The 27965-nt window shown below is 43.3% G+C and overlaps 2 protein-coding genes across 16 annotated transcripts; both read left to right on the forward strand.

Annotated features, from left to right (window-relative positions):
- Window positions 1–1632: 1632 nt before the first annotated feature.
- Window positions 1633–15172, forward strand: picalmb (phosphatidylinositol binding clathrin assembly protein b). Of its 15 annotated transcripts, none has more exons than XM_062472479.1 (24): window positions 1634–2226; window positions 5254–5396; window positions 5589–5664; window positions 5817–5919; window positions 6191–6284; window positions 6515–6626; window positions 6782–6888; window positions 7036–7077; window positions 7746–7757; window positions 8358–8443; window positions 8583–8706; window positions 8903–9036; window positions 9173–9273; window positions 9470–9622; window positions 10163–10246; window positions 10603–10695; window positions 10876–10986; window positions 11099–11221; window positions 11451–11481; window positions 11617–11716; window positions 11891–11950; window positions 12103–12207; window positions 13080–13185; window positions 13711–15172. In XM_062472479.1, exons 1-23 carry the CDS (start codon window positions 2097–2099, stop codon window positions 13170–13172), a joined length of 2217 nt encoding a protein of 738 aa, XP_062328463.1. In that variant the 5' UTR covers window positions 1634–2096; the 3' UTR covers window positions 13173–13185; window positions 13711–15172. The 15 variants fall into 15 exon arrangements, with proteins under 15 accessions (XP_062328474.1, XP_062328463.1, XP_062328459.1 ...); XM_062472475.1 differs by having other exon boundaries at window positions 1635–2226; window positions 11099–11239; XM_062472476.1 differs by lacking the exon at window positions 7746–7757 and having other exon boundaries at window positions 1635–2226; window positions 7036–7084; window positions 8353–8443; window positions 11099–11239.
- A 603-nt stretch (window positions 15173–15775) lies between these two features.
- Window positions 15776–27949, forward strand: sytl2b (synaptotagmin-like 2b). The gene is made up of 19 exons (XM_062472891.1): window positions 15776–15854; window positions 16966–17144; window positions 18683–18837; window positions 18993–19101; window positions 19871–19937; window positions 20099–20207; window positions 20422–21261; window positions 21407–24163; window positions 24806–24919; window positions 25039–25089; window positions 25265–25359; window positions 25444–25560; window positions 25781–25950; window positions 26124–26226; window positions 26345–26506; window positions 26712–26790; window positions 26916–27021; window positions 27136–27341; window positions 27630–27949. The coding sequence occupies exons 2-19, from the start codon at window positions 17044–17046 to the stop codon at window positions 27776–27778; spliced, it is 5490 nt and encodes a 1829-aa protein (XP_062328875.1). The 5' UTR covers window positions 15776–15854; window positions 16966–17043; the 3' UTR covers window positions 27779–27949.
- The last annotated feature ends 16 nt before the right edge of the window (window positions 27950–27965 follow it).

The raw sequence follows: 27965 nt of genomic DNA on the forward strand, positions 1-27965 counted from the left end.
CGAAAGACCAACTGATATGGAAGCAAATCTGTGACATAATGTTTTGAACTTTAAAAGGCATTGAATACTTAATATTGAAATTGAAATTTAACACTGTGTGTTAAATTTTGGGCTGCTCAACATTTAAGCTGCTCAAATTCAAATGGTGAAATTCAGAAGTAAAGTAAAGCTGATAAAATTTGAGCTGAAAATATTCAAGCCAAAAAGATTTGAGCCGAAAAAACTCAGATAAAAAAATTCAAGGTTCAGAAATTCAGGTTGCTCAAATTCGAACAGTACCATTCTGATTCCACTATGCATACGTCACTTCTGCAGATTTCATAAGGCAGGCCAACAACTTCCGTTAGCGAGCAGTTACTAGTTCTCAAACACAATGCAATTTTTTTATGAGGAGTTTGGGTTGTCTTCCCAAAATGACAATCAACGATGTATATAGGATTCTATGTTGCTGCCATTCAAGCAAACGGGAAAACGGGTTCAAATTGTACGTTTTCGAGCTCCATCAGCAATTACGAAGGTAAGATTTATCTTCACACAGTAAAATTAGATAGCTAGGCTAGCTATAGCTATCGACGTTTTGAGCAGTAACTTTAACTAGGCTAACTAGCTAAAGATTTTCAGCTACATTATAATGTTCTCAATTATCTGACAGCTTGCTTGCTAGACCTTGATGTCAACCCACATAAGTAATGGGTCTGTCATATTTGTTCCCTTGTCTTTCTCAGTTTCTAACAAAAATCTGGAAACAGAAGAGATGTGAGAGGGCGACCTGTTATCGTCGATGGAAAAAATGATAAGCCGAGCAATAACATTTCTCATCATGCTTAGCCTACAACGAGACGTAAGGGCATGGTTGATGCACGTCATAGCAGTTAATGAGCGTGCAAGAATCAAGGTGTTATTAAGTGTGTAATTATGATGGATACATGACAGAAACTCGTTATAATTTGCTCCATAACAGCCCCTGGGAGATTCCTTAGAATTGATCCTGCCAGTTTAACAGCCAACACTATACACATAAGGCTAATAAAAGATGGTTATCAATCAAGCGGTTTTACTTGCCTAGGAAATAGTTTCTGATTTACAGTCAGTTGTTCTTGCCAATGGAGCGTTCTGAAGTCCAATAGTGCCCCCCTGTGCTGAATGACTTCACTAGCAATCTGCTATTGAATTACGTAGCGTTATCAAAAACTCCTAAAACAAGATCATGACCTCACAGCAGTTTAAAAGGTGGGATACATGGTACCGACCAAATCTGTGGAGGAATAAACGATAGCCTATACGATTACAGTTTAACAACATACTACATTATGTCTTTGGACATGTTAAAATAAATTAATTTTAAAAAGTTACAATGAAAGCTGTTATTCTACAGCAGTAGTTTACAAGTGTATCTGTTTTTTTCAGACATAGTACCTGGAGACTCCATATTAAAAAGCCATAGGCCTACCCCTCAAAAGCTTTACTACACTTTATAAAAACAGTAATTTAGTAAGATATTTGTCCATGTCTACAGTGCGTGGTCAGCACCATAGGCCTAGGCCTGTAGCCTATTGATTATTTATACTATGCAAGAATACATAGCAGATTCTAGATTTGCGTGACACTCCGCAACGTCATACATTCTAACCTTTCTGAGAACAGAGCAGGCCCGCCATTTCCCTGAATGCTTCTAGTCCTTTAAACCCAGCAGGAGTGGCGATTCGAAGACAGGAGACACAGAGGGATCCAGTGTGTGAGATCGGGATGAGATATATAGATGAGACTGTGGGTGAATGAGTCAGCGAGTGGATCCATCATCAAATCCTCAAAAGCATCGTTATGAAATTTTATTTTAGGCGCTAGTTAAATTAATATCTGACCGAGCTTTGGATACACAGTTTACATTTTTTGTTGTAGGCTATTCATTTACATCCTTCTGCAACGCCCGGTATTCGTTTTGTTTCAGCGCCCCCTTTCTTTTGATTTCAATTGGGTGGTGGACAAGGGGGTTGCCGGCGAAGAAGATTCCAAATTTACTTTACATTTTGAACAGCTGGTGTTGTGTAGCCTATTTTCAAATTCGTCGTTATAGGCTACAGCATAGATAAACGAAGATGTCGGGGCAGAGCATTACGGACAGGATAACGGCAGCCCAGCACAGTGTAACGGGATCCGCTGTGTCTAAAACAGTATGTAAGGCAACTACACACGAAATAATGGGCCCGAAAAAGAAACATTTGGATTGTAAGTATCTATTGAAAATACTTAAAATATGATGTTTGAAAACATAGACTGGTTGCGGGGAAACCACTGAGCTGCATTGGTAGAGTTATGGCGACGGGAATGGAAGGCCCAAGCCTTTACTGAAACACTGTTTCCTAGTTTTCGTTGAGAAAACATCTATGATAGAGCATTGAAAAATCAGACATTGCAATGAAAACACACATCTGAACAGTAAACTCTTGTACATTAGCATGATACATAGCGAATAAACCTGTTTCGTTTATGATCGTTCATCTTGGCTAGTGGCTGTCAAAAGCGTTTCTAATCATATAATAATGGGTTCATTCATTCTGCATAGCTAGCTATAGCACATTTCCAGAAACTCATAGATTTAAATATACTTTATTATTATTAACAAGTTCTCTATTATAGTTTACATTAGGTAAGTCAATCATCGTAGTGGTTGTTGGGATGTATTTTTGCCATCAGGCCTAGTAGGATAACAACCCATTTTGAGCAGCATTAGCTTAGGGCAGGCCCAGAGGAGGAACCTGAAATGTTATTGATGACAAGTACCAGATGGATGCGCGAAATAATTCTGACCAGCAACCAGGTTAGTCGTTGTTGTCACAGAGGCCATACATGTACATTTACACCTCCAGGTTATTGATAGCCTACATTATCTGTCAGAAGGCCCTGTGCTCCTGTTAATGCTTTTGCATCGTAACATTCCTCAAGTAGGCTATTTGATACAGGAATTGAAAATCACTTGAGTCATTGGAAAATCTGGAATTTTCCTGTATGTGAAACCATGGAATGTCATAGATGTCAGAGATGAAATCGACATCACCTTGTAGTAAAGTGAACATGAAACGGTATGACATTTACATAATTGGATAATCCAGCAGTCAGTGTTGTATTTTAAGGTTTGTGAATAGCATGTCTTCATATCTGTACTGGTGGAGTAAGGCTGGGCTTTTGCATTGTATCTTTATATTGTGCCTGATCCTGGCAATGAGAGGAGTTTCCTCCGACAGACTGCTACACTTTTATGTCAGGCAGACCTTTAATTTGTGTGTCACCACCCTTACCACTCCAAGTTTTCAACAGAGCAGCCACTGATATGATTTTGGTTGACATCATAGAAGTGTATCTTCTCTACTGAGGAATGCAGGTGGAATAAGTATCTTAGATTACTTTCATTCAGGAGTCATCCAGACAGGTGTGTTGTGCATGCGTACTGTAGGTGCAGTATCTACTAGTTTGTGAGCGGTGCTTCCTGGTCCTTGATAGAAGTGGTTTCTTTGAATGTTATCTGTATGAAGATGCCAGTGTAAAACGGTTGGCTAGACTAGCATCTCTAAAGAAGAAGGTGACCACTTGTCAGTAGGGAGTGAGGTGGCTGAGCGGTTAGGGAATCGGGTTAGGGAATCGGGCTAGTAATCTGAAGGTTGCTGGGTCGATTCCCGGACGTGCAAAATGACGTTGTGTCCTTGGGAAAGGCACTTCACCCTACTTGCCTCGGGGGGAATGTCCCTGTACTTACTGTAAGTCGCTCTGGATAAGAGCGTCTGCTAAATGACTAAATGTAAATGTAAATGTCAGTTTTTGACACATAGCTAAAATTGCTTAAGGAATTTCTGAGTTTTCCTACCTTTTAGCTCCTTGGGGCTTTTCTCCTGAAGAAGCCCTCATCTAACAGGATGACTGAGAGTTGGCATGCACCTGAAGTGTGTTGGCTCACCCAACCTAGCCAGCTGTCCAACGTGACAGAGAGACTCCCTCCCTCAGACTCACCCCCTCAGATCTCACAACAGGAGGCCCATATTGAGATCTGTGAAAATGACTGTGACGTCACTCCTGTGTGCCCACATTGTCATGTGTACATGGAGGGTTTGTGTGTGTGTGTAGGGGGGTATTTGCGTTTGTAATGAGATGGAATGATTGAGCTATTTTTGTCAAGTTCCTTCATTCAGATAAATGTGCCACAGCCTATATGCAACAGCACTGAAGACGTGTTGCTGTTTTCAAGACAAGCTGTTATCATTGCAAGACTATACTATACTTACTATAATGTAACATTACAGCACTGTCAGTATCTCTCTCTCTCTCTCTCTCTCTCTCGCTCTCTCTCTCTCTCTATCTATCTATCTCTCTCTCTCTATCTCTATCCATACGCCCAGTCTTCCCATGGTGATTCAGCCAGCCATGCTAACTGCTGCTGCTCTGGAAGGTTACCCTGTCCTACTTAGAACCCTCTCCTTAGAAAACACAGAAATATAGGCCAGAAATCCTTCTCTGACTGCACTGTCAATCTGTTCATCACTGAATGGCAACACCATTAGAGCTGCTGGAATGGTGTGCACTGTGCAGGTTTGACCCGCATCCCTCTGCTAGCAATAGGAAACATATCAGGTACTGATGTTAAACTGATGTGGTTTAGGTCTAAGTTATAAAATGATTTAAACTGTGAGTAATTAAAACAGGCGTAGGCTTCATGTTTGCATTGTTTTTATGGTTTTAAACCTTTTTCAGGCCAAAACAGTGCTAATAGACCACAGAGAGAGAGAGAGCTGATGAAGGAAAGAGCATCCCTGTCCAAGTTATTTGGCAGTCTTTGAAACAAGTTGGCTTCAGGATTGTGAATTCTTCTTGAGTTTGTGAAACCTCAGCTCTAAACCCTCTCGAGGAAGTGCGCTGTGGAAAAAGAAAAGAGGCAGTCTGTAGTAGCATAGTAATTAAGTATCTTTATAGTAGTCACACAATTAGTCAGACCTTGAATTAAATCTAATTGAATGAGATTGCAGCCAAAGGCATATTGACTGTTTGTGGGTGTTTACACTGTGTGTGTAAACACGGAAACAGAATATGAATGTCAGAATATGAACTTGGCCTGGAATTAATCTCCTTGTCGGGAACCCAGTGTATTCTCCGTTTTCAACACCGTGTCTCTCCTCAGAACACTGCTTATGAGCCTATGAATCGTCATTCTCAGAATGAGACCATTGGAGATAATCCTCTAAATGGCCCCTTTCTCTTTCCTCTCAGACCTGATCCACTGCACCAATGAGATGAACGTCAGTATCCCTCAGCTTGCCGACTCACTATTTGAACGGACCACTAACACCAGCTGGGTGGTGGTGTTCAAGTCCCTGATCACCACACACCATCTCATGGTCTACGGGAACGAGGTGAGGGACTGGTCTATGATTGGATACTAGAACTGAACCAGAACCTTTTCTTTCTGTTAGAAGCTGTTATTTAGATCAATTATAATATGGTAACTAATAATCAAGACATTACTTTTGTATTACTGTAATATTTGAATTATATCGTCAATGTATTTAATAAGGGTGAATACCTTCTTTTTTTTCCTGATACAGCGTTTTGTCCAGTACTTGGCTTCAAGGAATACGTTATTCAATCTCAGTAATTTTTTGGACAAAAGTGGGTTACAAGGTAACTTGGAATATCTTTGTCCTTAACTGTCATGCTGAGCAAAGCTTGTAAAGAGATGTCACAACCATCATAGCAGTCATATCAGAAATATTTAAATCTTATCATGTTTGTTATCCTCCTAATGTGTGCTTTTGTTTGCCCATCTCCTCCAGGCTATGACATGTCCACATTTATCCGGAGATACAGCCGATACTTGAATGAAAAAGCGGTTTCATACAGACAGGTCGCTTTTGACTTCACTAAAGTAAAGCGAGGGTGAGGATCTGTCAATAGACGTGTTTGTGCTCGTTTCCAGACTTAAAAATAATCCAACTCACTGCTGGCGGAAAGAAACTCTTTAATATGCACTCATTCACCGTTTGTGAATCCTCAGTATTCTTTATATGTACAATATTGAAAAATTTTCATATCCCTGCAGCACTTGGAATCCTTTTACTAACATGCAGTAGAAAGTGACCAGACATTTGCATAGCCACCCTGCTTCTATCTCTGTCCTGTGTCTTCTATTAAAAACCTGTGTCTACAGGGTGGACGGGGTGATGCGAAGCATGAATACAGAAAAGCTGTTGAAGACTATCCCTATGATACAGAACCAGATGGATGCTCTCCTCGACTTCAATGTGAGTCTGAGGTCAACCTTGCTGTGCTCATGTAATATAAAGAGGCTTGCCCGGGGGTTTCAGATAGTCTGCAGATAGACAAGAACAGATATTGGAGATACATTACATGCCTTATTGTGCACGCTAGCGGTATCTTCTCTGTTATTGTTTGTCAGCAGAACTGCTGTGGTGAGTTACGGATATATCTTTTTTTTCTGGTTTTGTGAAGCACCTTGATCTATCTCCTTCAGGTCAATGCCAACGAGCTCACTAACGGAGTCATCAATGCAGCCTTCCTGCTCCTCTTCAAAGACTCCATCAGGCTTTTTGCAGCCTATAATGAAGGCATTATCAATCTGTTAGGTAAACCGTCAAGTCACCTTCTCTCACAATGGTCCGCACGATTCAGTGGCACGATTCAGTGATGAAATTAGAATAACGTTTCATCATCAGTGTCACCATTATCTGGTGATTTTAGAGGAATTGTTTTAATGAATGCCTTGTCTGTCAAACCATAGAAAAGTACTTTGACATGAAGAAGACCCAGTGTAAAGAAGGTCTGGATATCTACAAGAAGTTCCTCACACGAATGACACGCATCTCCGAGTTCCTCAAAGTAGCAGAGGTAATTTCTCTTTACCTGTTTAGAAAATTCATGAATTCATTCACTCATTCAAAGGTGCCTCGTCAAATGTGTCTGCAGATAAAGGTAAGCTAACTTTATAAAAGGAAAGACATGACTTTAACTTGGTCTTCCTTTCTTGTTCAACAGCAAGTCGGTATTGACCGTGGAGACATACCAGACCTATCCCAGGTAAGTTCTACACCTTCAACTAACCAGTACAGCTGGTGTCTACTGAGGTTCTTGTACCAAACAACTTCACTTCTTACGAAAAATGCTGGTTGGGACAGCAACTTATCTTTCTCTGATGCGCCCACACACTATCACTCAGACTCTCACACACACACACACACACACACACATACATCTCTCTCTCCGTACCTCTGTCTCTCATTTGTGCTATCAACTTCTCCCTGTCCCTCCAAGTGTCTTTATCTCTTTCGGTGTTAATTCTTATTTTCAAAATAAGCTGTTACCTTGCCCCACAAATATTTACTCCACCCTGCACAAATGCTCCTTAAGATGAGGCTCCGCTGAGTGCATGATTTCCCCCAAGCGCATGTCGCCGACTGAGGCGTGTTACTCACTTTTTTCTTCTTCTTCCTTTTTGATTAAGCTTTATCTACAGTACATAAAGGTGTTATAGGTTCAAACGGTGTGTTTTACAGTCAACTTGATTCACACTCTGTAATACAATCGTTGTGGAATATCCTTGCGATGACAATGGCCACATTAAAGTCAACCTCAGAACACTATAGTAATTGGACATTTCTATAAATACACACATAAATAAATAAATATATCTTTCTGACCATCACCACCTTTATATTCTGTATTTTCCCCTATCTTTCCACCTTTAGTTCACAGTTTGTGTAAGTATCCTCATATCACTTTTCTTCTGTGTCTGTGACTTGATTTGGTGTTGTCTTGCCTGCCTCTCTAGTGTGGTCGCTGAGTTTTGTGTCGAGCAGGTTCTGTACTAATCTGTGGTGAACCACTGTCCTCATAGTCACATGAGATGTACTTAGACCATCCAAAATGGCTGCCTGATTGTGCTTAGACATGGTCAGTTCAACACCAAACACCAGGATGTTGAAAATGCTGTGATGTGTCATCCGCAAAAATGTGATCTCCACTCATCCAAAATGGCTGTCAGCTGGAAAATGTTGTGGCGAAATTACAACATAAGTTCCAAACAATTGATATGGTTACCATGGATCAGTGGTGGGCAGGCAACGGCCCTTGGGTGCCCATAAGCAGCAAGCCACTAGCAAAGTATTAAGAAATAGTACTATAAGTACAGTATTATAGTAAACAAGCACAGAACACAAAGCTATTGCGTTTTTGTAGTATAGTCGAGAGCAGAGTGTAGAAAAAAAGCCCTAATACCCACCACTGCCCTTGATGGTGACGTCCTCTACTGTCTGTTAAGTCTTAAACACTGTGCTGACTGTGGGTATCTCTCACCCCAGGCTCCCAGTAGCCTTCTGGAAGCCCTGGAACAGCACCTCGCCTCTCTGGAAGGGAAGAAGGTGAAGGACTCCACTGCCGCCAGCAGGTAGGCTCACGCTATGGAGTTGTAATTCATTTATCTACGCAGAACTCCACACTCTCCCTTCAGTTTTTTTTGTTTCCAAAGGGCAGCAGTACCTGTGTGTTTGCCTAACAGTGTTTATTCCTGTGTTTTTTTTTTTCAGGGCTAGTACCCTGTCTAACGCGGTGTCCTCGCTGGCAAGCACGGGGATGTCCTTTACTAAAGTGGATGAGCGGGAGAAGCAGGCCGCTCTGGAGGAGGAACAGGCCCGTCTCAAAGCACTGAAGGTAATATAGCAACAACACATGATGGCGACTGGCCACTTCAACCCCAAATTCTCTCAAAGTTAAAAGAGAATCCGTCCAGTGTTGCACAAATAAATACATACAGTATTCAAGGAATTTGGTGTTGCAAAACTGTCCCCCTCAAAGAAGAAGGGTCTTTCTGTAGTGCCGATATGTGACTTGGACTGTTTCCACCCAGGAACAGAGGCTGAAGGAGCTCTCCAAGAGACCTTCCTTCGCCACCACAGACACATCACCTGTCTCTACCACAGGGGGCACTATCAGCACTGCCCCAGCAATTGACCTCTTCTCTACCCCTAGCTGTTCCAATGGGTATGCCTCCACTGGATGTCTATGTGGCCCCTGATACGAACCCCACCTGTTTGCAAATTATATAAAACTGGTAGTCCTGGAAGTGACTGACAGTGTTCAAGGTCAGGCTTGCTGACAGCTGACTTTTTCTCCCCAGCGCTCTGAAAATGGAGAGTGACCTTTTCGACCTGCAGCAAACCTTCCAGCCCTCCATGCAGGCTGGATCTACAGGTCTGCCAGTGGCTACTGCCTGGGCAGGTAGGAATCTCCAGTTACCCAGACAACACCACAAAGGGCCCTCCTGTCTGTGTGGTAGTTCACTCATGATCTGCATGCACTCCCTTTATTGTCTGACTGACGTCCTCCTTTCTTCTTCTCTTTTCCTTCGATCCCTCTCTTTCTCTCCTCTCTCTCTCTCTCTCTCTCTCTTTCGATCTCTCTCTCACCTGCCTAGATCCTTTCACCTCTGCTGAAGCTGGAGACGACTCCATGCCAAACCTTAACCCCTTCCTGTCAAAGCTCGTTGTCGATGCTGCACACTTGCCTGTCGTTTCCTCCGACGGTGTTAGCTTTTCCTCTAGGACGTCTGCTCATGAAATGTTTGGTGGTAAAGACTCATTTTGTTTCTCCTGACATGTCCTGTGTGTGCTCCACATGCCCCAGGTAGCAGAGTCCACCATGAGCATGTCTGACTCGCATGTTCAGTGAATAATAGAGATGTTGATAGCTGTAACACCTGTCCAAAATGGGAATGTAAATTGCCAACCAGGAATGTCTATTATTGCCCATTATTTGATTCTCTAAAATAACTTTCTTGTCACAACGTGGGGTTATTGATTGGTTCCTTTCCAGTTTAATCAATCATAAAGACGAGTAACAACCTTTGAGAAAGCGTCTCAGAAAGGAGGTCTAGTGCTTCATATAGCATTCTGATTGACAGACTATATCCACGTGTAGAGGCGATGTTGTCTAACTCCCGACCTGTATGTTCAGGATATACCACTCCCTTCTTCTTTGTTGTATCATATTTGATGGTAGTACTCATATCATAGTCGTTTACAATGTCAAAAGTCTCGTTTTGTTCATTCGTAGAGCAGTTTAATCTGAATTCTGTTTTCCTTCACCAATACTATGTTTGATCCTCTAGATCGTTACAATCCCTTTATTGACACAAACTCGTCCGTTTCAACCAATTACAAACGCACAGTGCGGATAGAACACTCCGTTTCAGGTACTACGATGGTTCACCATCCCAGACTATGTTTCCTTAGCCCTGGCAAACATAGACACCCAGTCCCATGTTTTCCCCATGGTCTGTCCCTATAACCAGAGGCCAGCATCTGGGAACATAGACTTTCATTACCTTCTAGTTAGGATCCTTTTTCACCACCTTTACCCCTGTCTTATATACTATTTTCTATAGTTTCATGTTTTACTTTACTGTTACATGTTATTTACACTTCGTGGAACCTTTCTTCTCTCTGTCTTTATTGTTCCTCTGTCCTGCCTGCCTGTCTGGCCTTGCCATGAACTGCGTTCCTGTGCTCTCTTTCTTTCTTCCTTTTCCTGCTTCCTGTGGGGTGTCAGACTCCTTCTGTGGTTCAGTGCCCATGGCCCAGCACCTCCCACACCAGGCCCCATACCCTCCTGAGTCCTCTGGTGTAGCAGGCCTATTCAGAGGTAGAGTACTAGACCTGGAGCCGTCCCATGGCAGGTCCATTCAGAGATACTCTAGGTCGAGAGTCCAGTCTCACTGCTAAGAGAATGAGGCCAAATTGTGTCCAGTCGGTTGTGTTGCTTCACGTATCAGCCTGTCAGTACCTGTAGTGATAGCCTCCTCTCTGACCTTTTTTTCCGAAGGATATTCAGCACAACAGGCCCCTCCCCAGCCATCTGCAGGAGGGATCCAGGTGGACTTTGAGTCAGTCTTCGGATCCAAAGCGACCGGCGCCAACAGCCTTGATTCTGACGGTGAGTATGTGTATACAACTGGGCCACACAGGGGTCGAAGACATAATTGACTCGATGATTTCTCCTGCAATAGCATGTTGTTGTTTTTTTCCTTCTTCGCCCACCCTTTCAGATATTACGGGGGGCATCCTGAAGCCCACTATGGCAGGGTCTAACCAGGCCCTTTGCTCCAGTCAGCAGCCAGAGAAGCTGGTGTCAGACGACCTTGACTCCTCTCTGGCAAACCTAGTGGGCAGTAAGTGGCACTTTATGGGTGGGTATTCTAATGAATTTTCACTGGACTGGTCAGGAGCTCATTCATCATGTTCTATATATTCAATTGAAAATTCTTTGTATTGTTGTGACAGTTGTGCCACAGTGCAAACTGGGCCAGCATTGTCATCATCATACTGACACGTGTATGTTTTTTGGACATAAAATCTCCTGATGCACCTTTTACATTTGTGCTCCTAAACTTCTTTTAGATCTCGGTATTGGAAACGGCACAGCGAAAAAGTAAGTGACCTCTGACACGGCTGCCTTTTTTTTTCTTTTCTCTGTGGAGTGGTCAAAGTGTCCTCTGTCGTGCTGTTTATCCAGCAGCAGCAGCAGCTAGCAGCCTGGGCTAATATTAGCTGTTTTAATCTGCAGTGACATACACTGGAGCCAGCCTGGGGAGAGGAGGCTGACTGGAGGAACCAACTGGCAACCCAAGGCTGCGCCGACCACTACTTGGAACCCTGTCTCCATGGTGATGCATACTGGCCTTTGACAGTGGTCATGCAGACTTTCTTCCCCGGGAAGCAGGGCTGGTTGCACTTGACTTTTGTTATGTGCAACAGAGATGTCTGTACGCCATTCAGCTGTTTGTATGCTGTTCTGAGAAGTGATGTTTGACGCTCAGTCTGTTTGTGTGTCTTCACAGCCTCCCTCTGTCATGGCCTTCCCTGCCACGACTCCCACAGGCATGATGGGATATGGAATGGTAAGGATACTTGCCTGTATAGAGCTGTCTGTGTGCATTAGCACTGAAGCTGCCGTTCCTTTTACAGAAAAGATAGAGTTGGGGCTAGGGTAGACTCTTCAGGACAGTTTGACATGGCTTATCTTCAGGCTGGTGAATGTTCTCTTCCACAGCCCCAGCAGATGGGCTCCATGGGGATGATGAACCCTCCCACTATGATGTACACACAGCCCGTCATGAGGCCACCCAACCCCTTTGGCTCTGTGTCCAGCGCTCAGGTATGTGTGAGTGCATGTGTGCGTGAGTGTCGACTGCCGTGTACGTTTGTGTGTCCAGCGCATGAGAGTATACGTGTTGTAATGTAAAAGCGTGCGAGTTTCTGCTTCTGTGACGTGTAGTTAGCTATTGTGGGTGTTAGAGCTGTGTTGTGATGACTATCCCACTGTGATGACGACAGTGTTCTACTTGACCCCTTTCCTGGGTCAAACCTGTCCGTCATCACCCTCCTTAAGAATCATTTGTATTTACCCCTCTCAGTGTAACCTCTCCTTCACTTCTCTCTCCTGTCTCTTGTTCTATCTAATCTCTCCTCCACTTCTCTCTCCTGTCTCTCGTTCTATCTCTCCTCCACTTCTCTCTCCTGTCTCTCGTTCTATCTAATCTCTCCTCCACTTCTCTCTCCTGTCTCTCGTTCTATCTAATCTCTCCGTCCTTCTCTCTCCTGTCTCTCGTTCTATCTAATCTCTCCGTCCTTCTCTCTCCTGTCTCTCGTTCTATCTAATCTCTCCTCCACTTCTCTCTCCTGTCTCTCGTTCTATCTAATCTCTCCTTCACTTCTCTCTCCTGTCTCTCGTTCTATCTAATCTCTCCTCCACTTCTCTCTCCTGTCTCTCGTTCTATTTAATCTCTCCTTCACTTCTCTCTCCTGTCTCTCGTTCTATCTAATCTCTCCTTCACTTCTCTCTCCTGTCTCTCGTTCTATCTAATCTCTCCTCCACTTCTCTCTCCTGTCTCTCGTTCTATCTAATCTCTCCTTCACTTCTCTCTCCTGTCTCTCGTTCTATCTAATCTCTCCGTCCTTCTCTCGGTTCCTGCCGTCTCTGACTTCACCCCTCCTTCTCCCTCTGTTTCTCCCTGTCCTTGAAAATAGCCCTCTGCAGCGTCTAGTCCTTCCAGCCAGAGTCCCCTCAGAGCTCCTGGACAGGACCCATTTGCACAGCTCTCTCTCAAGGATTTCTTGTAGAGCATCTCCTTAGGTACAGCATGCTCTGTGCTTGCGGATGCACATGCACGAGCGGCACTTCTAACGCTCCGATGCTTCCCTTTTCCTGTCTTCTTCTCTGCCCCTTCATTTGCAAACCACACTGCTTCTTCTCCCATCCGATCAGAGACAAGCTGTTTGATACTTCCTCGCTTTTAGATCTGCACTTTTTGTTGGCTTGCTCTATTGCACACTCACTTTAATTAGTGTATCTGGATTCATTAAAAGGTGTATTTTTCCTTTTTTTGTTTCTTTTTTTTCTTCTTTTATATATATGTTTTTTACACGTAGAAGTCTACTGAACCTTAGTCTCTAGATAGGAGTCGGCCATTTCTTAACTTAAAAGTTGTTTTATGTTCTGTTGTAATTGTGTACTGAGACAATTGTGTTCTGAGGCACATTGCTCTGAGTTGAAGTGTCTGTCTTTTCATTGTATTCATGGAGTTTCATGCAGCTTCAACCCATCAGAGGACAGTCTTCCTCTGTCTAAACACCCATTTATGTTCCTCTTGACCCACAGATGCAGTTCATGTAATATGAAAGAATCGTCTCTCAGAAGGTGAAGCACTTAGCAGCAAAGATTTGTCCTTGTTGCAGTCCTACTCTTCAGAGAAACGTTCACACACCCCAAATACAGACATGTCAAGAACACAGCCGTGCAATGACTGAAGGAAACCATGGAAACCATGTGTAAACGACTTTGGGAGAGAACTCACCCATTATTCTGTAATTTGTCTAAGACGTCAAGTGATGCTGCTGTCTAACCCCTTTATAGGGAATCCTCATCCATTTTATAATCTGTAAAGATAGTTATGGGTGCTGAGAAACTTTGATATTATGTATTTGGAGATACTGTTGTTGAATGCTAAGGATTGATGTTGGGAAGGGGGAAGAAAAAGTGGAGGTTGTCAGGATAGGAATCCTTCTCTTCTGGATCACCAGTCATCCATTTCCCACAGTTACTTAACTGTCACTGAGTAGTGATGCTAATGACGTTTACACCTGTTTTAGTTATTGTCTTTTTTACCGTGTTTACAGTAGACATTCCTTGTGTGTTGTTTGTATTTATTTATGATTATTGATTTAAGATTGGGGGGGGGAAATCTATAGTAAAACCTACATTACAATGAACACCTGTGGGAGTGCATATGCATAAACCATGGATGTTGGACTGTGTCATTGAGGTAGAGTTACAAAAGATAGATATTATATAAATTTACACCTATAAGCGGAATGATAGAGCACTAAATATTCTCAGAGTTTTGTGTGAAGAACAATTCTTAATAGATGCAAATCTCACAATCTCCATACACTTAAAGTGTGATGGGGGTTAGGGGTTAGAGTATGAGTCAGTCATCTACAGTATAGTCAATTCTGTGCCTAGGGTTTTTGCAATGGACCGTTTTATTTTATTTTATTCCTTTAATTTTTCATCTAGTTGAAACCACTTCATCCATGATCCTGAAGCATCACACAGGGGGGGGGGGGAGGGATCCATTTTGCTTTAAGCTTGGCATGCCATCAACTCACGAACCGTTTTAATGGCTGCCTTTACTCTGAATGTGAAAGAGTTGCCTTCATGTTGCACACATCTTTCCAAAGCTACCTGCCCGTTCTCAGCCCCTGTTTCGGGAGACGGGGGATAACTGTATGTGGTCGTTGTGGGTGTTGGCGATATCGAGAACGGTCACAGTTTTGATGTAAATTAGTTGTATAGAGATCCAGATGACCAGGATGGGAGTGAGGCGCTGTTGATCGGTGCTCCGTGTATATAGAACTGACTGTTCATTGTGAGGGGAAGTGAAAGATGTATGAAATATGAAAGCAATTCAATCAAATATGACTCTACCTAAGTTTGATTCAGGATATTATCTGCGTTTGTCCTACGCAGATTGTATTTTTCTTTATGTAATTAGAACGTGTAGCAGACATCGACAGATTTTGTTTTCTTTTTCAAATAAAGAGCAGCTTCCACAAAGGTGTTGGTTCGTCTTCAATTTTTTCAAAGCTAAGCTTTTGGAATAGGCCCACGTGTCAGTATAATGTATTTCCCTAGAGTTAGAGCTTCTCAGTAGAAAGGTCAGGTATTTGGTGTCTTTATACTGTGTGCCTTTTTTCTTGTCTGGTAACTAATATTTCAGCCTCTCTTTTTGTGATGTATTCTGTACAGCAGATAGAGTGCACATGCATGCATTGACACTTATGTGATAAATACTGACACCTGGTGCCCAGTATATGCATACTACTTGATATACTACTGGAAAAGAAATAACAATGTTATTTAAGTACTATTCTTTATTCGGTACTCCATTATTGCAGTGAGAAAACCAAGTCTTGATGTGTACAATTACACTAGGCTAGTAGCTACATGTATTAATGTTTACATAAAGCTGTCAAGTCTTCTGGTCAATTAACACAATTTGAATATCCAGCTTAATTGGCATAAAGGAATAAAAAACATAACAATAGATTTCCAATTACTTTTGAAGGTTAAGACACCGCATGAAGTTGGCCCCAACATCCTGGTTGATAAACTTAAACTGATTGTAAACAGGCATTAGACGCTGTCTTTATGCTCTGTGGCCGATCTCTCTGACATCGCCTCCTTCGACAAACGTAAGCGGGTGATGTCTAAAGGCTCTCTTCAGACAGCCTCTGATCAAGGTAAAATCTTTTTAATTCTTATTCATACTTCGCTGAAACCGAAATGCTCATATTACAATAATACACAAAGAGAAATTGTGTGGTTTTTATAAGGACAGGGATTTTCTGATAGACGTGTCATGTTGGAAACTAGAGAAGTGTTTCATAGGAGACAATGTCCCAAAGCAATAAGGAAGCTGACAAAGCAGACTATCCTTTTTAGGCGCAGATTTGTTTTCAAGTTTATAAAGGTAAATTATCTTATGTCCACATTAAGTTTTTAGGTTATTCAACATATCAACTAGCCTATACTACTGTATGTTACTGTAATTTCCTAAATTGAAATAATTTTGCATCACACGAAGTTCGGCTACCTGGGGGATATTTCAGGGATTAGATTTAGTGATACAATTCACACTTTTAGTCGTTTCTGTAAGGATGGCTTCAATTTGTTGAAGCTCTGAAACAATATATATATATTTATAATAAATGTACAAATAAGTAAGGGCAATGGTGTGTCAGGCAACGTGAGTAGTCAATACAATTATCCAATCACATAAACTTAGTTAACGGCAAAATATTCCGTTGTACAATTTGCCTGTGCCCTTCTATTAAACCAAAACACACATTTTTAGTTAAGAATGAACTATGGCTACATGTACGTATTTGCATGCACAGTAGTTGGTCATAACTTGTGTTTGAATTGACTCAAGGTCAACAGGTGGTTGTATGAATTGTATGAATCAACAGGAGGCTGTACCTGCTGTGGTTGTCAAGGTTTACAGAAGGTGGCACTTCAACAGATACTGGAAGATCATGTGTTTCTTACAAACATATAGACACCTAATAAATACATTTAGACTAATTTAATTTAACTTTTGGTCTGTTTCATGCTTCTGAGTTTTCTGAAAGGTCTGCACTTGATCCACTCTTAAAGCCAATATGTGCTAGACTAGCGAAGGTTGTGAACAAATGATAAGAAGAGGTAATTATGACATGCAGGATCACACACAAATATACAAATAGATATGCCCCAGCTATCAGGCTAATGTCTCAGGGTCACTGAGTGGAAAGGCAGACACAACACAACCCCAGCTGACTGACTTTCTGTATTTTATTTCCATCTCCTTAGCCTCTCAAAACACCTGTCCTGAGGAGAGAGATAGAAGTAGAAGAAGAGAGATACACTAAAGAGAGAGAGAGAGAGATCATGATAGACCTAAGCCACCTCACAGACGAGGAGCAGGAGGCCATTCTGACAGTGCTGAAGAGGGATGAAGACCTCAAAAAGGCTGAGGAGGACAGAATCAGGTGAGCTCACTGGAGATTGAACTTATGAAAGGAAGCCCTTCTCAATGAAACCTTCATTTCAGATGCCCCAGACTCTCTTTATGAGAACCAAAACACCTTCACAAGGAAGTGTGTAAGAACTGCTCCCATCTAGCTGAATGATCACATGATCATTCAAGCACGTTTTTAAGGAAACTATTATATATTCAATTGTTGTGAATGCGTCTTTCCTCCGGTTCTATGAGCTGAGACCTTTATGGGAGAGTAAACAAGCTGCTGAAGGTGATGCTTGTTTGGCCTTAATAAAATCACAACCTGGCCGGATACTTACAGAGTCTGTGCCACTGAGAGACTTCAGTGTGAGATAACTAATGAGATTATGGCTCCCAGTTCAACTGCAGAGAACCACATGATAGAGGAATATGCTGGTCTGATGTCCAGGAATAGAAATCGTTTAGAGGTGGAGAAACAAAGAGGTGCCTACGTGTTCAGCTGAGAAAACACTGTCAAGTTACGTCAAGTTTGTTGCGTGTTCATACATTGCAATAGATGTCCATCATGGTTTTTACAGGTACTTTGTCTCTATGTGGTATTCTGTGTTTTTTACCATGAGGCCCACAGTTGAAAACAAAAGGGGAGAAACAATGACCCATTCACAGATATTTTGTAATGTAATTGGCCAGCTATGTCTTTTTACAGGAGTAGTCATTCTGCAGCCTGTCTCTGTATGGTTGACTTGTTTGTGCTCAGGCCTTAGTCGCCCTGGTGTAAAAGGATTAAAGCCAGTCGTGTGTAATAATTTGCTGCCCCTTCTCACATGACCTGTGTAGTTTCCTTTCAGGAGAAAAGATGAGTCATAAAATAAAACAGAAAAATATATGATTTTCATTGAATTACTCTTTTAGCTTTTTCCCCCAAAAGCATTCCCAAACAATATTATTGCTTTTCCAAGTCTTGTAGCCAGTGTTATTCTCCTACTGGTAGGATGGTTTGACGATAGGAAAAGTCAACTGTACTATATGTCTTAACAAACTGCTAAAGTAAACACATCTAGTTCATCAGAGCCTAAGAGGTGTTCAGTTTATCATTACACATCCTATGTGTCACCTTAACCCATTACATTCGTTCACTCAATGTGATGATATAGGGGAGTTATATATTATACAGTATAGAGTTACAGAGCAAAATATGACAATAAATTGTGTCACAGTCTTGATTTAACTCCCTTTGAATAAAAAAAAACACATGTTTATTGTGGGCTTCTGGCACATATTCAGTCACAAAGGAAAGCCCCGTGCTTCCTCTCATTTGATACTATTGAATAACCGTGTTTTGTCCTCTGAGGAATGTAAGCTATTTGTTTACAAGCGTCTCATTGTGCTTCCATGTCTATTGCATTTGATTGTTACCGGTAACTTACATGGTGGAAAATTAACATGACTGTGCACACATTCAGCATGAAAGGGTAGTGTCACACACACTGTCATCAATAAATGCAATTATTGGATTTACCTGCTGTATATTCTGACCTGTGACCACCTGGGGCTTTGTCCAACCAGAACCCTGCAAAAGAAAGTTTCCCCCATGCAGAGCAAGCTGAAGTACCTGACAGGAGAGTGGTTTTATGAGGCTAAGTCTCAACGACACAACGACAAGATCCATGGCTCTGAGATCATTCTGGCTTCCATGAAGCAGAAGAGAGCAGACACCTTAGGTAGGCTGTCTTGTCTCCTGTCAATAAACAACGTATTGCTGTCACATGGGATCCACACTCAAACACTGGCATGTTACTGCAGAGGGACTGTATGTTAATATCTGAGATATGTGTTTCTGTTAGCTGATAGTATTTATTCCCTGCATTTTCTTCAGAGGGTTCTCTGTCCCGGTCCAGAGCTGTGAGTGGAAGAGGCTCAGACATAGTCGCTCCACCCAAACCTGCCAGACTCCTGGAGACCCCAATACAGCCTCAGCAGACCAGGTGATCTACCACACTCCTCCTTCACATACCCACACATTCCTAATTCATACTTCCCTCTTCTCCTCTAGCACTAGTCACTGCTCTGTAAACTACTGTTCGTCCTGGGTGAAGAACGTGTGTTTGTGTGTATGTGTGAGTTTTAGGAGTTGGTGTCTCGTTACTACTTAAATCAACATAGGCGGTGCTCACATGGAATCCATCTGTTCCGTTCTGTACCTGCTCAAATCCAGGATGTGGCCTCTTGTAGCTTAGGAGTCATTCTATTAGGAACTATTTTGATATGACAGTTTTAAGAAGTCTGACATTCAAGTAACAGTGCTTGAAAATTGCACATTTGCATTACATTTACATTCAGCAGCCGCTTTCTTCCAAAGAGACATACAGGTAATCGTCCTTTCTTTTACTTATAATGTCTCAAATCAGGTGTCTGGAAGGCAGCAGGAGTCAGGCATGCAGGAATCATGGGTTTTTGTTCTAGTCCAGCGCCCACGCCAGTCAGCTCAGGCACTTCCCTGCTTCCTTTGAAATGAGCATTAATCTCAATTGAACAGGTCCCAGTTATGCAGAACCAAATGTTGACCAACCATTTACAGGAGGTAATCAGGAATTTCAAGTGGACGTGCAAATACACTGTACTCGGGCCTTGCCTTAAATGGAGTCCTTAAAACAAGGGTCAACACGACCTGTTTGCTTTGATCACCTGTTCAGGATCCCATAGTTATAATAACCCACATTAATTTGAGTACTGATGGATTTGTCTGTTTTGCAGGGAGAGTTCCAGTGTTGCTGACACAGAGAGAGCAAGAATTGATGTAAACGTACGCTCCCCAGGAATGGTACGAAACTAAAACTAAGAAAACAAAGCAAATAAACCTACTTTCTTTTTATAAGTTTTTTTTTACACTTTAGTTTTTCAATCATATCACAATGTTGTTGAGAGCCTTTTAAAGTGTAGTGAATTGTCAAAACTTAATAATATTTTTTGTTCTTCATTAAGCCAAGGCACAACCCATTCAATCGTGCCTCTATTGTTCTTGAGGTGTCTGAAAAGACAGAAACACAGTTGGCCAATGGAAACCAAGAACCCGTGAAACCAACAGAAGCAGGTCAGATGGGAATCCATTTTACATGGAAAAGCTTGTGCTGAGAATAGTTAGCGGATCTATCCAAATGTGTTGTATTACAGTATTACACTACACGACAGTATTAAGACACACCTACGTGAATGTACTATGATAGCCGTGCCTGTGGCATTTATACTGGCTTATCTGGAAAGATAAAGCTCACCTTCTCATGTTGCTTATTTTGTTTTTTTCTCAGCACCTGTTTCTCCACTGAAGACGTCCTGCCTGTCCAGCCAGACCTCCACGGGCTCTGTCACCTCCGAGGGCTCCTCTGTGGGCTTCAGACCTGTCCCCAAGAAGAGAACATTTCTGTCTAGGCGTCCCAGCGCTCTCTCAGACAGCGACATCTCCCTCTCCGGTCCTGCTCCTCAAAGAGGGTCAGGGGTCATGACCTCCCAGGGAAGTCTCCAGCATGGCTCCACTTGCAGCTCCAGTCTGGGAGGAGGAACTATACCATCCATCTCAGAGTCACAAAACAATCCCTACAGCCACACAGGGAACTCTCTAGTTCTGGTATCCTACAAGCAACTGACAGATGCGGCTCTGGTCTCTGTAGAACCCAGCCTGGAGCGAGCAGCGAAGCCTCAGTCAAACACCTATCAGAGGGTGGTGGAGACTTCCCAAGGTGACTCCTTCAGAATGTCCCAAGGAAGGTCCCCATCTCCTGCCTTTAGAAGTGAAAATGTGTTACTTTCCCTGACTGGCCCACAAACCCCCACAAACCTCCAACCAGCCTTGCTTCCTGATAGTGACAGAAACACTGAGAGATTCATCTCAAGAGGTCAGATGACTGACGGCAGAGATGGCCTTACCCAGAGAGAGTATGTTGTGGGCCACCTCAGCGGCATGGAGACATCTGTTTTATCAGAGCACCAATCCTCATTGCTCTCCGACGTCACAAAGCCGGCCCCCATTACCATTCCTCAGCCGTCTGGCCAGCAGAACTCGACCTATAAACCTGCTGCTGTTGAGGCTGAGAAGACAGCGGTGGAGGAGGAGACACACGCTCGCAATGCAGGAACACACGTGGACCTCAGTAAGTCTAGAGACTATTTCTTACAGAATGTGGTTTAAATGCTTGAAATTCTGGATGTTGTGGTGTTGTGTGAATATATGTGCATGAAGCCTACTACTTACAGTATGTGTTTCTTTCTAACGCTTAAATTGACTCACTATTTCAGATCAACCATATAATCTCCATGTCTCAGATGATAAACCGAAGAAACAATCCCCTAAGAAGCCCAGTTGTAAAACTGCCTTCAAGTCGGCTCCACGTAGCCCCAAGAACACTGGGGAGGAGGGCAAAGCCATCGCCAAGGTTTTGGACTGGTTCAGCCGCAGCACGGACAGCAATGATTGGCTAGAGACAGAAAGTGGTCAGCCAGAAGTTCTCAGCATTGACCGGGAGGAAAACATGACCATCGAAGACTTGATAGAGCCGGTCAGAAATTATAGTGAGAACATCAGTGAGACCAAATATCAACTCAGAGAGAAAACATCTCCCAGGATGATGAGAGACCACCAGCAGGAGTACACTGGCATACATGAACCGTTTATGGGTCAAAGTGTGTATTCAAGACCTGATAAGACTTCAGAGGATGGACTGAAGTCTAAACCCACTGAGGTCCACTCTCCTGTCAACATGAACAGAACATACCAGTTCAAGAGGAGAATATCCGAGACTGAGACAGCAGGTAGGAGAGAGAGAAAGGACATGTCAGAGAAAGAAGAAGAAGAATTGGGGAAGGTCACACAACAGGTCAAACCACAGGTAACACAAGAGAAGGAGGAAGTTCAAGATGAGAACCAATCTGCAAACATATCCAACCTCAAGTCCTTCTGGGAGAAGGGCAACGTTGGGCCAAAGATTCTCATCAGTAGATCCAACACAGGAGTTGAAATAAGACCAAGACCTGGGAACCAGGAGACGGAGAAGAAGAATGACAAAGAAGAGAAGGCCGTGTTAGATAAGGTTGTGGTGCCCCCCGAAGAGAATGCCCCACACCTCAGGAGCGGAAAAGAAATCAAAAAGACAACCCAGGATATGAAACACAAAGTCCCCCCCCCTACAGTAGGGATACAAATGTCACCATCTCCTAGAGATTACCACCCAAGTGCTGGAGCTCAAAACAGAGGGGACCGCCATTTGACATCACCAACAAATCCACTGGTCTGGGACAGAAGAGGTTCTGAAACAGAAATCCTCTCTCTGAATAGACTCAGCTTTCAGCCTGAGCTCCAGGCCAGGCCCCCACCAGAGCTTCAGGCAGACCCACTCCCACAGTCTAGAGCCAGCCCTCAGCCTGGGAATCTGTCGCCAGCGGCTCAGGTTCTGTCCAGCCCTCAGCCTGAAACCCTCCAGGTCAGAGACATCCCAGAAGGTGATCAGCCCACACATAGCTCACACATGGAGTATCATTCTGGTGGAATAGGGAGAGAGCAGGTCAGCCCCCAAACTAAAACAAAGAGCAGTGCTGGTGGAAACTTCAAGGAAAAGGAGAAGGAAGAGAGAGATGTCCAGTCCCCTAGAAAACAAGATGATCTCACCTTTACTGACCGAGGTAACATCCTACACACCCCAAAGCAACCTCCTCCTCGAAACGAGAGTACAGCAGAGAAAGTAAGACAGCTCAAGTCATTCTGGGAGAAAGAAAAAACGAGGCCAGTGATTGGTAAATCTAAAGAGCTAGGGGATGTCAGGCTATATAAAGCTCCATCAAAGCTGAATAAAAGATTCACCAAATCTGAATATGATCTGCTGTCAATTGGGAATGGATCAGAGAGTGACAATGAAGGAGATTCTGTCCTCTCGTCTGACAGAATTAATTTTACCGTTCTCACAATGAATCAGAGACTAGACAAATTTTCCCCAAGCCTTGGAGGGAATCGTTCACAGTTTAAGAATCTTCGAGATTTCTGGGGTGAGGCCATCTCGAATCGCAAAGGACCAAGTGCTTTTGATAAGCCCAGAAGCCTGAAAAAGAACGAGACAGCTGATTCTCTGCATCCAATGCTGGAGTTAAAACAATGTGTTGATCCTGAATTCTATAGCACAACCAGCCCTACTCACACAGAGAAGGCCAGACCACCTGTAGATGAAAGCTGGCACTCAAAATCATCTCCATCTCCACCTCCATCTCTAGCCAGGGGAAATAAAGAGCGAGAGCATCAGTTAAGGTCACCCACTGACAGACAGATTGGGTTGGGTACAGGAGCTTTGATTGACAGTCAATCTAACCTGTCGAGTCCCATCACACTATTTTCAGAGCAGCAAAAATGCCCTTGGCCACAGCAGGGCAGAAGGGGCTCAGATCAGAAGTCTTCCAGAGAAGAAAAGCCCCCTAGACCACAAGGCACCCTGGCAAAAGAGTCTCATTCTCCAAAGACAAGGAAAGACAGTTTTGGAAACTCAAGTGGACGGTCCACGATGCGACGTGCGAGGAGTATGTTCTCCCTGGACGTGGATGATCAGCAAGACAAGCTAGACAAACCTTATCCAGGACAGGTTAGAAAGACAAGAGAGGTCAGCCCTGTACAGGGGAAGACAACACAAGCTAGGAGACAGAGTGCAGATAAAGAGGCAGGTCCCAGGAGGTCTTCACGTTCCTCTGAGGAGTCTGAATCTCTGGCTCTGCGTGCTAGATCTTTCGTTCCCAGAGACTATCGCCACTACCTGGGCATCTCAGAGAAGAGCAGCGCCCACTCTTCTATGGTCCCAGCACTGAAGGACTTTGACAGCAGGGCCGGAGTTGACCTGGACCTGAGTGGACCGGTCCAGTCCAGCACCCCTACTGGCTCAGAGGAGAGCTATGGAAGGAGAGGCAGTAAAACTGCACAGCGCCCCCCGTGGTCAAACCAAGGCAGCACAGACACTGGCCGAGAGTCATCTTTGAGCAGCACATCCGAAACATGGTCCAACTCAAGAAGCAGTTCTAAACGTGAGCAACAGCCTTATTTCTATGTCTTTTCTATGAGTTCCCTTTCTTTAAGTCTCCTCTGTTTTTATGTAGTGTACATTGCAGGGTTGGTTCCTGTATCTTGGAAACTGTGTACTGGTTATCTCAGTGGGCTGAATAATGTCTCTGTAAACAGTGTCTGTGCTAGGAATCAGCTGCCTCTGTTTAAGTTGTGGGTTGGACAGTTTGGCCTTCTGATTCTAACGACATCACGTGGTGCTCTGGCTCCAGACTGTGAACCGCATGGCCAGGATGAAAGTGGCCTCAATTCAACATGCCTTATCATTGTACACTTACCTCATACACAATCCTCTGATACTTCATCTTGAATATAGGATATATTACACAAGACATTTTCTTGTGAATATGAAAGGAAGAAAGTAATAATTGACAGAGTGATTATGGTGACCTTTCACTGCACTGTGTCACTATTTGTACTGTTGTGTCTTTCTTGTTTTGTTTTGTCATTGCTGTTACTGTTGTGGTATGTTGTTATTACTATGACTGTAGTGAAGCCCAGGAATGGCACTTACATTATTTAGTCGTGATATACCAATGATACCATATGTGAAGAGTTCATGGGGTAGTTCTACATATACAGGAGAAACATGTATACATTAACAGGAGAGAATGGTGAGGAAGACCAGAACCCAGTGAAGAGGGCGTTGAGGCGAGCAGAGGCACGTCCAAAGAACCTTGCTAAAAGTCTAGAGGACATCACAGCGTCCTTGCCACAACGTAAGTATGGATTTTACTTCTCTCCTTAATTGCATTTCCCAATGCTGATAAATGTTAAGATCTGTCTAGATGCTTAATTTAGATGTTAAAATACACCTTGTTATTTAATAACTCCAAAGGGCAGGAAAGAAGACAAGGCCCTTTTGCTGACCCGAGGCGTGGAAGTGATGGTTGACTTTTGTTTAATTATTTTCTCTATAAACAGCATCTCATTTTGGGCCTCAATGAGGCAATGCACATTATGTCATGTAAATACAGACTTTGTAAGTATTGATGAATTGTATGTATTGACAGTCTGACCTATGGGTCAGTCTCTATAAACGCTTCTCTTCTGTCCTTCCTCAGCTTCATCCTTCGCCTCACCCTCCTCTTCCACCTTCTCTGATCCTGAACATCTGAAGAAATTAAGCAAATCTGTTCCCTCATTCCTTCAGAAGGAGGTAACCACCGCTCCAGTTCTGCCCCCTATGAATATGCAATATATTTGCACCGCGGACATTCTACGTCCTCTGTCTGTGTTCTAGAACGATGGGAGAGACACTGACTCCACCTCTGAGAATAGTTACCATGGAAGCAGGCAGATGACGGGCAGATCTATGACTAACCTCAGCACCTCCTCTGGCATGGCATCTGTGTCCTCTGTATGTTCACACAAAACCAGGCATGATGTCACTAACACAGTCACTGCTGACGCCTTAACACTCTAATCACACAGCGATTTGTCCACAAGAACTCACTATAATTTAAATGCCCATCCTGATCATATTTTGGTCCTTTTAACCACTAAATGTTAAGATGTGTGTGTGTGTGTGTGTGCGTGTGTGTATGTGTGTGTGTGTGGTGACTTTGCCGTCGTGCTAGATGAGTGGCAGTGTAATGACCATGTACAGTGGGGACTTTGAGAATGTGGAAGTCCAGGGAAACATCCAGTTTTCCATCAACTATGTGCAGAAGCTCAGGGAGTTCCACATCTTTGTGGCTCAGTGTCAAGACCTGGCCGCTGTGGATCCAAAGAGAGGCCGCTCGGACCCGTGAGTACTGAACCGGGCCTTTAGGGAACTACTGTCTACTTTCCACGAGGAATTCCCAAAGGACGTGCTCATCTTGTTGTTAGGTTTTACTGTATGTTTGTGAATTTATAGAAAAGTACACTGAAGAAATATCAAACTGAGCATGTCTGTATCTTGTTTGTGTCTCTTTACAGGTATGTTAAAAGTTATTTGGTGCCTGACAAAGCCAATTTAGGGAAGAGGAAAACATCTGTGAAAAAGAAGACACAGAATCCGACTTTTAATGAGATTCTGAGAGTAAGACAACCGTTATACATAATAACATTAGAAAAGTGAGACAGATAATTGCCACTGTAAGGCTCAATGAATGATGATACACACTGTTCTTTTCTTTCCGTCTTTTCCTCTTAATCAGTATCGAGTTCGTTTGGAGAATCTGAGAACCCAGACGCTCATTCTCTCTGTCTGGCACCATGACACATTTGGGAGGAACAGTTTCCTGGGTGAGGTGGATGTGGACTTGTCCAAATGGGACTTTGACCACACCCAGATGAACTACTTAGCACTGAAAGCCAGGGTAAGACAAAACACCTACTTTGTTTGTGTCTGAACACAAGGATTGCTAGTCCAGTGTCCTTTTGAAATCCAGCCACAAACTTACATAAGCACAGTAGTCAGAGTTGTGTGAGCTTACACAAGTGATGTCATATAAGTTGAAACGTATCTCAGGGGACTTCAGAGCTATAGATTTTGGACTGTGATGATTTTGTGTCTCTTTTCAGCCCACCACCTGTCTAAAGCAGTCAGATGACAGAGGAGAAATGAGACTGGCCATTCGCTTTTTGCCCCAGATTGCCCACAGTAAGAGCTACCACAATATAATCAGATTTCTCATGGTATATTCACATTGGGTTGAATGTTTTATAGGAACAAAAGGTAATTGCCACAGGTGTGTTGAGTTGCTGGTATGCTTTTCTTCCTCCTAGGCGTAGCCAAAGAGGGCCCCATAACAGGTGAAGTTCATATTTGGGTAAAAGACTGCAAGAACCTTCCTCTCATCAGGGGAGCCTCCATTGACCCCTATGTAAAATGGTACATACTGTAATAACCTCAGCATGTAATGTGTAGGTATTACTGGATGACATTCAGAAGGGGCCCAGTGTCCTGTTAAAGGTGTGGTGTAATATAAACGGTCTCCCTTGTTAGTTTCGTGCTGCCAGACACGAGCAGAAAAAGCCGTCAAAAGACCCGCGTCCTCAGGAGGACGGTGGAGCCGGTGTTCAACCACACCATGGTGTACGACGGCTTCAGGCAGGAGGACCTGAAAGAGGCCTGCGTGGAGCTGACGGTCTGGGACAGAGACAGGCTGGCCAGCAACCTCCTTGGAGGCCTGAGGCTAGGGCCCGGCACAGGTACTGGGGATATGGGTTTGGGCTACTGGACTCTGTAATGTAAACATTGGGGTCAGATGGCTGAGCGGTTAGGGAATCGGGCTATTAATCAGAAGGGTGCCGGTTTGATTCCTGGCCGTGCAAAATGACATTGTGTCCTTGGGCAAGGCACTTCACCCTACTTGCTTCGGGGGGAATGTCCCTGTACTGACTGTAAGTCACTCTGGATAAGAGCGTCTGCTAAATGTAAAATATAAACAGCCCGTGCTTTGACAAGAGTATCTCTTCTTGGCTTTTCTCCCCCTGCAGGCAGAAGTTATGGGGCTGTGGTAGACTGGATGGACTCTACTCCCAGTGAGGTGGCTTTGTGGGAGAGGATGATGGAGTCTCCTAATGAATGGGTGGAAGGCGTGCTAGCCCTGAGGATGCTTACAACAGCAAAAACTGCCCTAAAATGATCAATGTGCAAGATGGTCTAACAGCCACCACCACCGTGTTTATAATGTTAGCTGATATAATACCTACCACATGTAATATGCAAACATTTAGATATTAAGCACTTATCATGACATTCATTTATTCATTCATTCATTTATAACATTCCACTTGAATAAAATGTTTTCCTTTAATTGATGCAATACATTT

The sequence above is a fragment of the Osmerus eperlanus genome, chromosome 11, assembly GCF_963692335.1.
Source record: "Osmerus eperlanus chromosome 11, fOsmEpe2.1, whole genome shotgun sequence".
Taxonomy (NCBI): Eukaryota; Metazoa; Chordata; class Actinopteri; order Osmeriformes; family Osmeridae; genus Osmerus; species Osmerus eperlanus.

What these genes read in the sequence shown, in the direction of transcription:
- picalmb (XM_062472476.1), top strand. Translation starts at nt 2,097, where the DNA reads ATGTCGGGGCAGAGCATTACGGACAGGATAACGGCAGCCCAGCACAGT. An exon ending in ACCCCTAGCTGTTCCAATGG is followed by an intron (nt 9,037 to 9,172) that starts GTATGCCTCCAC and finishes TTTTCTCCCCAG; the next exon opens with CGCTCTGAAAATGGAGAGTG. An exon ending in TGCTCATGAAATGTTTGGTG is followed by an intron (nt 9,623 to 10,162) that starts GTAAAGACTCAT and finishes TTGATCCTCTAG; the next exon opens with ATCGTTACAATCCCTTTATT.
- sytl2b (XM_062472891.1), top strand. Translation starts at nt 17,044, where the DNA reads ATGATAGACCTAAGCCACCTCACAGACGAGGAGCAGGAGGCCATTCTG. An exon ending in GCTGAGGAGGACAGAATCAG is followed by an intron (nt 17,145 to 18,682) that starts GTGAGCTCACTG and finishes TTGTCCAACCAG; the next exon opens with AACCCTGCAAAAGAAAGTTT. An exon ending in AAGAGAGGCCGCTCGGACCC is followed by an intron (nt 25,951 to 26,123) that starts GTGAGTACTGAA and finishes GTCTCTTTACAG; the next exon opens with GTATGTTAAAAGTTATTTGG.